Below are 11,704 nucleotides of genomic sequence, written 5' to 3'. Positions count from 1 at the left end.
TACGCGATACCATTGGCCGTAGTTCACGGAGGGCCCTCCTTTATCACCCCGGCTGGCCTTCCGGTTGTTCCGGGTCGGAGTTCGTAGCTTGCTAGTTTTGCTCCTGGCCTCTGTGCCTCACCGCTCGCAGGCGAATCCCTTCTTCTTGTCGCCAACGCGCAGGCGCAACCCCACCACCCCAGGTCCCACCCGCAGACATACACAGCCCAGCGGTGAAGCCTGGATACCCGCCCAGGCGGACCGTGCAGCACACAGGCAAAAGACGACGACGAGGTGGGATGGGAAGAACTTTTATTAGACTCAGCTTCCAGCCTCGGCCACGCGGGCCCCGCCCACCCCGAGTCAAGGAGCGCCCCCTCCTCCCTCCTCGTCGTCGTCAGCCTCCACGTCGAGGCCCGGGATGCCTCGGATCTGGCGCTCCAGCGCCCCGCCCAGTAGGGGCACGGCCTCCTCGTCTTCCTCCGGGGGCGGAGGCGGGGGCGGGGGTGGGGACGCGGTCCCGGGTACTGGCTCTGGAGGCACTGGGGGCTGCGCCGGCGCGCCCTCTGCACCCACCGCGACCCCGGCCGCTTCGACCAGCGCCCCCTCATCAAGGGCACCTCCCTCGGCCTCCTCTTGTTCCTTCTCCTCCTCTGGGCTGTCAGTAAAAGGGTTCTCACCCTGCGGAGAGGGGCGCGACATGAAGAACGGGAGAACCCGCGGGGTCGTGGCTGGGGACTGGGCCGGTGTGCCAGGGGCGTGCACCTCACCTTCAGATAGCGCTCCAGCTTCTTACTGATTAGCTTGTTGTTTAGGATGCTGCGAGCCACCATGAGCGAGGACTTCTTAGACTGCTCCATCATGAGCTGCGGGCAAGGCAGGCAGGGCTGCAGAGGCTGACCCAGGCATTCCAAAGGAGCCCCCCACCCTCACATCGCCGGGTGGGGTAGAGCCCACACCCACACACCTCTCCACCTCCACCTAGGGACCCAGCACTGCCAATGACTACAACCAGACTGCGTTAGGTCTGTAAGTGGACCCTTGAGCACAAGCGTGGGTTCACTCTACAAGCATGGAGCCACGACCCGATTTGATCTTTCCTCAAATGGCCCATCTTTCCATGCCATACTTACTGTAACTGATTAAAGTCTTATGTCTTTACAGCTGTACTGCAGCGATCTGACTTGCTTACATAAAAATTTATAAGCAGTGAACAAACCTACTAAAAATCAAATTGCAACTCCTAACAAGAGGGCAACTGCCCTAAAACACACATAACTCTACAGGATAAACAGGGAGGATATAAAAGCAGGAAAAGAATGTCAAACAGTATGTTTAAGTGATATGAAAGTGTTAGTTGCTCAGTTCGTGTCCGACTCTTTGCGACCCCATGGACTGTAGCCCCGTCAGGCTGCTCTGTCTATGGGATTCTCCAGACAAGAATACTGTAATGGGTTGCCATTCCCTCCCTTCTCCAGGGGATCTTCCCCACCCAGGGACTGAAACCAGGTCTCCCACACTGCAGGCAGATTCTTTTATGATCTGAGCCACCAGGGAAGCCCTTAAGTGATATACATCCTTTGAATCCATAGGATTCCCAAGATAAAGAATTATACCCTCAAAATGTAAAGGTTGAAAAGAGAGTTACGCTCTTGGTGAAAGGCTCAAGTGTTTATTTTCTGAAAAATAATTTCAATAGAACTCATTGGAAAAGATCCTGATGCTGTGAAAGATTGAGGGCGACAGAGGATGAGATGGTTGGATGGCATCACCGACTCAATGGACATGAGCCTGCACAACTCCAGGAGACAGTCAAAGACAGGGAAGCCTAGCATGCTGCAGTCCATGAGGTCGCAAAGAGTTGGACACGACTCAGCGACTGAACAATAATCAAAAGTAAAAATTTTTCTCAGCAATTCCTCCCTGGAGTCTAGCCTAAGTTTAAAATTGGGAACATGCAAGCACACTGGTTGCAGAGGTGAAAAATTGGAAAGCACCTTAGTGTTCTTCAGTGGAAAAGTGGTTACATAAGCCAGACATTCAGAAGAACACCATGCAGTCTTAAAACAGGGCTTCTCTCTCCCCTGGCCTAAGATGTGTGACACGACAGAGTGCGGAGAATGCCACTGTCTGGGAGGATTTACACCAAAATGCTACATGATTTTTCTCCGTGGTGAGTGAAGGCAACTCTCACTTCCATCATTAACGCAAGTAATGGTAACCCAAGTATAAATCCATAAACAGGAAAAAAAAAAAAAAGTAAAGCTATTTTTGGAGGGGCAGGGAAGCTAACCTTCAGGACTTCTACTCAACCCTAGCCAACTCTTTACATCGCATTTCAGAAAATCACTTCATTTGTCTGTTTCTATTCCCTTTCCCCACCGTCATCTTTTTTTTCTTTTTACTTGGGGAAAATAGTCCTCATGTATGCTCAAAATGAAACAAGTTAAAGATGCACAAAAGAAAACTGTCTACATACTGGTTTCCCCTAATGGGGAATAAAAGGGATAATTGGTTCTAATCACAGGTGTAGTTGCGGGTACTTTAAACTCTGGAGCACTTACAAGGCTGTAGTAGAAATGGATATCCCGTGGATATTATATGTTAAATCACGTGTTATCTGTGGAATACACACTCTCAATGTGCACACCGTTGACTACAGCTACAGAAGTGTTCCTTTAGCTGTGACTCAATTTTCTCTAAGGGCAGAAACGTGTCACATTCCATTATTTGTAAAGTCACCAGCTGTTTGCTTTCATTACTTTTGCTACACTCATATTCTTTGTATTCAGGTAACTCAAGAACAAATATACAGAGATGCAATAAAAGTGAATTGCTTGATATATATTACTTCCTGTATATCAAGCACAGCAATAAAACTAAAATCTCATATGTTTAAATTTTAGGGTTTTTGCTTTTGTGATTTTTTTAAATATACTTGCCTAACATGCATGTGCTGTTAAAAAAAATAGTTAACATGGAAATAACTTGAGGTGATGGCTTTGTTTAATATCTTATGATATTTTTATGAATAATCCAAGTATAATGTGGAATAAAAATTTTATGAATGGAAAAAAAAAGATGCACTATTAGGATACTACTACATCTTACTCACTGACACACTATCTTAACTCCCTCTAGGTGCACAGAGACACACCAGATTGTCTCCCAACTGAGCAAACTTAGTGTTTTCAGATTTTTGCTATGATAACCAAATTAAGGATAAACTTAAATACTTCCATGCTAGTGCTTTTAATCCTACTGAACAGGTTCCCTAAAGTGACAGTGCCTGAGTACTCTGCAAAAACACTGTAGGCTGTGCTTCTTCCACCTGTACTAAGACATTGTACTTGTCCCCGCCTCTCCATCAGCTTTAGATGTTTACCACTGTTCAATGTTTTTCCTGTAGGGTGAGAGAAAGAATGTATGCTGCCTCCCGTGGCATTGCCCTGCCCACCAGCGAATCCGATATGCACACTGGGCTGTCTGTCCGGATTTCTATGAAGTCATCTCTTCCAAGGTCTCTTGGTTTCCTAGCTTGTTCAGGAAGGCTTCCTTTAATGTCAAGGTGAACAGTCTTCGAAATGTTGTTCTTTTTTCCCCACATTTAAGATCTTGAGAATTTAATATACGGTATGAGGTAGGAGTCCAACTTTCCTTTCCAGAAATGTGTAAGATAAACCATTATTTCCCCCCATCAAATTGACATGGAGGTCTACAGACGTCCCTCATCTGCAAATCTGAAATCCAAAAGGTTTTTCTCCTAAAATTCATTTGGTGCAAATTATGAGCTGACATATTTTTATACCATCTTTATTTACCCTACCTAAACAAGTCACTTGAAGAATTATCTTCTTCTATGGTTTAACTGCAAGGCGCTTTCCCAGATTCTGCTGGGGATGTTGGCAATCCTATCATGTAGCTGTTCTGGAATCCAAAAATTATTTTAAAAAACATCCCGGTTTCTGATAAGGGATCTGCAACTGACTATAATACTGAGTTCCAAAAACAAAGCATAGAGGGATATTTCATTAGACTCTATTCTAGCTCCACTCTTTTTTTATTTTGTTTCCCACTCTTTTTTTAAATCACTATGCCAATATCATTTGTTTTCAATTACAGTGACTCTACATGAGTTGTATATCTGTTACACCAAGTCCCTGTACTCACTGACTGTTGTATAATTTTCCTGGCTGTTAGACTTAACTCTGTCAATAGTAATATGGGAGGAACTGGTTTTTGTTTTATTTTGCTATTAAATCTCTCATCTAAGAACTTGGTACTTCCTTCCATTCACTGAGGTCTTGCTTGTTTCATATCCTCGAATTTAAGATCCCATACCTTTCTTCTTTACATTCCTAGTTATTTCACACATTTTGTGGTTACTGTGAATAGATGTTTCCTCATTTATGTTTCTAATTGGTTATTACTATTAGAATGGATAAAAACTACTACTACTTTGAAAGTGAAAGTCGCTCAGTTGTGACTCTTTGCAACTCCATGGACTATACAGTCCATGGAATTCTCCAGGCCAGAATACTGAAGTGGTTAACCTATCCCTTTTCCAGCAGATCTTCCCAACCCCGGAATTGAACCAAGGTTTCCCGCACTGCAGGCAGATTCTTTATCAGCTGAGCCACAAGGGAAGCCCAAGAATACTGGAGTGGGTAACCTCTCCCTTCTCCAGCAAAGATTCCCAACCCCCAGAATCAAACCCAGGTCTCCTGCATTGCAGGTAGATTTTTTACCAGGTGAGCTATCAGGAAAGCCTACTTTTGGTATGTCCTAACCCTCCATGCCAGCAAATTTGGAAAACTCAGCAGTGGCCACAGGACTGGAAAAGGTCAGTTTTCATTCCAATCCCAAAGAAAGGCAATCCCAAAGAATGCTCAGTTGCAGTCATCTCACACGCTAGTAAAGCTCAAAATTCTCCAAGCCAGGCTTCAGCAATACGTGAACCGTGAACTTCCAGATGTTCAAGCTGGTTTTAGAAAAGGCAGAGCAACTAAAGATCAAATTGCAAACATTCGCTCGATCATCGAAAACGCAAGAGAGTTCCAGAAAAATGTATATTTCTGCTTTATTGACTATGCCAAAGCCTTTGACTGTGTGGATCACAATAAACTGTGGGAAATTCTGAAAGAGATGGGACTACCAGACCACCTGACCTGCCTCTTGAGAAACCTATGTGCAGGTCAGAAGCAACAGTTAGAACTGGACATGGAATAACAGACTGGTTCCAAATAGGAAAAGGAGTACATCAAGGCTGTATATTGTCACCCTGCTTATTTAACTTATATGCAGAGTACATCACGAGAAACGCTGGGCTGGAGGAAGCACAAGCTGGAATCAAGATTGCCGGGAGAAATATCAATAACCTCAGATATGCAGATGACACCACCCTTATGGCAAAAAGTGAAGAGGAACTAAAAAGCCTCTTGATGAAAGTGAAAGAGGAAAGTGAAAAAGTTGGCTTAAAGCTCAACATTCAGAAAACTAAGATCATGGCATCTGGTCCCATCATTTCATGGGAAATAGATGGGTAAACAGTGTCAGACTTTATTTTTGGGGGCTCCAAAATCACTTCAGATGGTGACTGCAGCCATGAACTTAAAAGACACTTACTCCTTGGAAGGAAAGTTATGACCAACCTAGATAGCATATTAAAAAGCAGAGACATTACTTTGCCAACAAAAGTCCATCTAGTCAAAGCTAAGGTTTTTCCAGTGGTCATGTATGGATGTGAGAGTTGGACTGTGAAGAAAGCTGAGAGCCGAAGAATTGATGCTTTTGAACTGTAGTGTTGGAGAAGACTCTTGAGAGTCCCTTGGACTGCAAGGAGATCCAACCAGTCCATCCTAAAGCAGATCAGTCCTGGATGCTCATTGGAAGGACTGATGCTGAAGCTGAAACTCCAATACTTTGGCCACCTCATTCGAAGAGTTGACTCATCGGAAAAGACCCTGATGCTGGGAGGGATTGGGGGCAGGAGGAGAAGGGGATGACAGAGGATGAGATGGCTGGATGGCATCACCTACTCGATGGACATGTGTTTGGGTAAACTCTGGGAGTTGGTGATGGACAGGGAGGCCTGGCGTGCTTCGATTCACGGGGTCGCAAAGAGTCGGACACGACTGAGTGACCGAACTGAACCAAACCCCCTATGGGGTTGCAAAAAGTCGGACACTACTGAGCAATTTTCACACTTATCTTTTCAACCCCTAGTAAATTCTGTTAATTCTAAGAACATTTTTTTTTTTTTGCTGGAATCATCAGCTTTTCTAGGAATATAATCACACTATTTGCATATAAACAGTTTTCATTTCCAGGACTTTATACTGATAATGTTGCTAATTTCTTATTGAACCATCCTTATATTCCAGAAACAAATTTTACTTACAGTGTGTTACATATTTGAATCACCACTAGGATTGATAATTAGGAATATTTTCGGAATCCCTGGTGGCTCAGTGGTAAAGAATATACCTGCAATGCAGGAGATGCAGGTTCGATCCCTGGATCGGGAAGATCCCCTGGAGAAGGAAATGACAACCCACTCCAATATTCTGGCCCGGAGAATCCCATGGACAGAAAAGCTAGTGTGCTACAGTTCGTGGGGTCAGGAAAGTGTTGTATATGACTAAGCAACTAAACCACCAACCAACACATCAATGGATAAAAGTTTCATTTGCTTCACATCCTTGACAACACAATTTTATTTAGCACTTTTATCCTTCAATAAACTAATCTATAGTTTCTTATCATTATTATCCTTACCAGATTTTTGGAATTAAGATTATAAAGACTTCCTAAAGGAATTCCCTGGTGGTCCAGTGGTTAATTCACCTGCCAAGGCAGGAGACATGGATTTGATCCCTGGTCTGGGAACTAAAATCCCAAATGCCACAGGGAAAGTAAGAGCATGCGCCCTAGAGCCTGTGATTCACAAGAGAAGCCTGTGCAATGAGAAGCCCACGCACCTCAACTAAGAGAACAGGCTCTGCTCGTCCCAACTATATAAAGCCCGTGACCAGCAATGAAGAGGCCCTATACCTCAACGAAGAGGCCCTATACCTCAACGAAGACCCAGTGCAGCCAATATATAAATTAAAAACAACAACAATAATAAAAAAAAGGCCTCCCTCTGTACTCTGCTATCACCATTGAGGGGTGTATATTCCCAGAAACAGGATTGTAAACATTTCTCACCGTGCCCCTTAACTGCCTGCTGCCAAGTTCTGGGCAAATTCAGCTGAGAGGTGGGGGCTCCCTTCTATCGATCCCCACTCATGGAATGAAGTTTAACACCATGCATTGCTCTAACCCTGGCTTGTTCATAAGGCAGAGGTCCCATGCCTAGAGAGGCACACCAAACCAAATTGACCAGAGGCTACAGCTGCCTCCACACTGCTTCTCTCCTTTTTTTTTTTTTTAATGTATTTATTTGGCTACACTAGGTCTTATTTGCAGCACGCAGGATCTTTAGTTGAGGCATGTGGCATCTAATTCCCCACGAGAGTTTGAACCTGAGCTCCCTGCACTGGGAGTGCTGAGTCTTTGCACCACCAGGGAAGCCCCAAACCCTTCTCTTCTAAAGCAGCATAGTCAGACAGTCTTGTTGCCACTCCCAGCTCTGAAGCCTGGACTCAGGAGTTTTGAGGGAAAGGCAGACCTTCAAACAATGAGCTCTCAAATCTCTTCCCAAAGAAACTCCTTTTTTAAGAATGTGGGGAGTTCAAAACTAAGGGCTATCTCAAAACAATGGAGGGTGTGGAGAAAAGCAATTAAAAGGAAAGTAGATATACTTCCCAGGTGGCATAGTGGTAAAGAATCTACCTGAAGATGCAGAAGACAGGGTTCTCATCCCTGGGTGGGGGAAATCCCCTGGAGGAGGAAATGGCAACCGCTCCAGTATTTTTGCCTGGAAAATTCCATGTACAGAGAAGCTTGGTGGGCTACAGTCCATAGAGTCACAAACAATCGGGCATGACTAAGCATGGATTTGATGAGCAATACAAACTAAACCACTGCTGTCTTCAAAGAGGACCAGTAAAACAGGTAGGAGGAGCCTCCCTAGGGTTCAGGATAAATCTCAAACAATGGAAATCCAATTTAATTGGATTAAAGCAATTTAATTGTATTAGGTTAATTCAGTTGGATTAGAACAATTCAATGCCTTTAAGCATTGTTGAAAACAACAGAGCTATCAGCCAACAACTTATGGAGATGAACTTATAGAGTGTAGCCCAGGAAAAAGAACGGGAGAAAAGAACGGAAAAGAAAAAAAACGGAGTCCTATTAAGACTACCACCAAAACCACCATCAAAGCTGCCACCACCATAGGTCACATGGCTGTGTGCCTGGCCTGTGACTTCCTCTTCTGAGGTGCAGTAACAGGCTCTGCGCTGTGGGAATTAAAGAGATTTCACTAAAATATTTTGACTGTTCACTCAAACACACAAAATAACAAGACCCACAGCAAAGGAGGTCTAGTACAAAAAGCTGCCACATTATCTAAACTGACTAGTTTCCAACAAAAAATTATGAGATGTGCAAAGGAAACTGACATTCAGGAAAAAAGGCAGGCAAACAACAGAAACTGCCTGTGCCCAGTGGCCAGATGTCAAACTTAAAGACTTCTAAGCAGCCATTATAAATCCATTTAAAGAACTAAAAGGAAACATGCTTGAAGTACAAGATGACACTGTCCCATCAAATAGGGAACATCAATAAAGGGACAGAAATCAAATATATAAATTCTAGAGCTGAAAAATACAATGAACTGAAATGAAAAATTCAATGAAGGAGTTTAATAGTAGATCTGAAATGGCAGAATAAGCAAAATCTGTAGGTTGGCAGAGATCACACAATCTGGAGAACAGAAGAAAGAATGAAGAAAAATGAATAGTCTCAAACAACCCTTGACACCATTAGGTGACCCATCACATCCATAATGAAATTACCAGAAAAAGACAAAAGGAGCAGAAAAAAAAGTCTGAATAATGGCTATAAACTGCGTAAATCTCATGAAACCACACATCCAAGAAGCTGTTGCTGTTGTCACTTCAGTCGTGTCCGACACTGTGCAACCCCACAGACAGCAGCCCACCAGGCTCCTCTGTCCCTGGGATTCTCCAGGCAAGAACACTGGAGTGGGTTACCATTTCCTTCTCCAACGTGTGAAGAAAGTGAAAAGTCAAAGTCAAGTCACTCAGTCGTGTCCGACTCATAGGGACCCCATGGACTGCAGCCTAGCAGGCTCCTTCGTCCATGGGATTTTCCAGGCAAGAGTACTGGAGTGGGGTGCCACTGCCTTCTCCAATCCAAGAAGCTAACAAACTCCAAATAAACAAAAAAGATCCACAAAAAGACACATTATAATAAAAATGCTGAGAGCAAAAGACAACGGAAAAATCTTGACAGCAGCAAAAGAAAAATTAATCATTACTTAAAATGGAACCCCAGTAATGTTAAAAGCTGACGTCTTACCAGAAATGAGGCCAGAAGGCAGTGGGATAACATACTTAAAATGCTCAAAGAAACTGTCAACCAAAAATCCTGTGCCCAGGAAAGCTATCTTTCAAAAGTGAAACTGAAATAATAACAGTCCACAACAAACAACAACTGAGTTTGCTGCTGGCAGACCTTTAAAGAAATACCTAAGGAGGTCCTTCAAGCTGAAAAGAAGTGATCCCAGATTGTGCAAATCCATAAGAAAGAACAATAAAGGTAATCATATAATTATAAAGAAACACTATAAATGCACTATCTTTTCCTGTCCTCTCAACTAATTTAAAAAGGAGTTGTATAAAACAATACATATTTAAATATTAAAAATATATATAGCTCTTAAACCTATATAAATAATTGTATTATTTAACCTGTAGTAACACAGAGAAATGTAATATATTTGCCAGTAACAGCACAAAGAAAGTCAGGAGAGTAAAATATTGGGCTAATAAGGAAATGACCACAGATGGTAACTTGAATCCACAGAAGAATTCAAAGAGAACCAGAAATGAGCAATAAGAAGTCTAGTTTAACAAAAGCTAGAAATATGTAACTGCTCTCCTTTCTTTTGTTGGCATCCTTAAAAGACAAATTATATAAAATAATAATTACATTGTATTATATTATTGGGTTTGTAACACATATAGATGTACTACTTTGTATAACAAAAACCTATGCAGAGAGAGGTTCACAGCAGTAACTTAATCTCACTGAAATGACTGTATCTAAAGGAAATTTTTGAAGTTAATATATATAAAGTAACGTCTAGAGAAACCACTAATAAGATCCCCGAATTTTTGCAGTGCAAAAAAGCCATTGAAGAAGATTAAATATTATAACAAAGAAATGCTGAATACAAAGAAAGCAGTAAGGCAGTAAAGCAGCAATAATAAACAATGTAAATCTAATATCAGTAATAATATTAGGGACTTCCCTGGTGGTCCAGTGGCTAAGACTCCACACTCCCAATGCAAGAGGTCCGGGTTCACTCCCTGGTCAAGGAAGCAGTTTGCACATGCTGCAGCTAAAATCCCGCATGCTGCAACTAAGCAGTCAAATAAATAAATATTTGAAAAAAATAGTAACATAAAATGTAAATGGATTAAACAATCCAGTCAAAAGGCAAAGATGGTCAAACTGGATAGAAAAACAAGATCAAATTATACGCTATCCATAGGAGACAAACTTCAGATCCAATAGATTCAAAGATACAAATAGAAAGGAAAAGAATGAGAAAAGATATACAAACATCAACCGTAAGAAAATGAACTGACTATACTAATACCAGACAAACAGACTGTAAAAAATGTTACTAAGATATAAAGGGGCATTTTATAATGATAAAAGGGTCTCTCTATCGGGGGATATTTAAGTATAGATGCACCTGACAATAATTCAACAATAGCTGATTTTAATATCCCACTGTCAATAATGCGAACAACAACTTGGCAGAAGATCAATAAGGAAATAAAAGGCTTGAACACTATAAAACCAAACAGGCATAATAGATTTCTAAAGAACACTTCGCAACAGTAACAGAATATCCACTCTTCTAAAATGCACAAAGGGTAGCAGAGATTGTACACTACTAGGCCATAAGCCAAGCTGCATTGAATAGAATGTATACTGTCTGACTGCACTGAAGAAAATTAGAAATCAGTAACAGAGAGAAATTCTGGAAACTCAGAAATATATTAAAATTAAATGACACATTGCTGAATAACCAATGGGTCTAAGAAAAAGAAGGCAGAGGGAAATTAGAAAATAATTTGAGATGAGTGAAAGTGAGGACAAGACATACCAAAACTTATGGGATGCAGTGAGAGCAGTACTCAGCGGAAAACTTAGTTATAAATGGCTACACTAGAATAGAGAAAAACCTAAAGCAAGCAGAAGATTGGAACAGAAATAAATGAAGCAGAGAACAGAAGAAAAAAAAAGAGCAAAAAAGAAAAAGAAATCAACAAAACTGTAAGTTTGTTCTTTAAATATCAACAAAATTAAACCTCAGCAAGACTGATCAAGAAAAAAAGATTCAAAGCAATCAGAAATGAAAGAAGGGGACTACTGACAATACAGAAATAAAAAGGATTATAATGGAACACTAGGAATAAATGCATGCTGATAAATTGAGTATTAGATTAAATGCACAGATTTCCAGAAAGACATTACTAAAACTGACTCAGAAAGAAATAGAGGGAATTCCCTGACAGTC

General features: G+C 41.8%; 1 protein-coding gene across 6 annotated transcripts in view; it reads right to left on the bottom strand.

Moving 5' to 3' along the window:
* Nucleotides 1-274: 274 nt before the first annotated feature.
* The window catches only part of AKAP8L (A-kinase anchoring protein 8 like), a 31,067-nt gene continuing 19,637 nt past the window's right edge, over nt 275-11,704 (bottom strand). For 3 of the 6 annotated variants that reach the window (XM_020873132.2, XM_070462698.1, XM_020873131.2), the window contains 2 exons: nt 750-845; nt 275-660 (listed from right to left, as the gene is read on the bottom strand). In XM_020873132.2, coding sequence (XP_020728791.1) covers nt 343-660; nt 750-845 — 414 coding nt within the window. In that variant the 3' untranslated portion in view covers nt 275-342. Of the gene's footprint in view, nt 661-749; nt 846-11,704 lie in introns of those variants that run through there. The other 3 variants (XR_011486046.1, XM_070462701.1, XR_011486045.1) reach the window with 3 other exon arrangements.

This window comes from Odocoileus virginianus, chromosome 3 (assembly GCF_023699985.2).
Source record: "Odocoileus virginianus isolate 20LAN1187 ecotype Illinois chromosome 3, Ovbor_1.2, whole genome shotgun sequence".
Taxonomy (NCBI): domain Eukaryota; kingdom Metazoa; phylum Chordata; class Mammalia; order Artiodactyla; family Cervidae; genus Odocoileus; species Odocoileus virginianus.
The sequence above is the reverse complement of the archived record's forward strand: the minus strand, read 5'-3'. Positions and strand labels throughout refer to the sequence as shown.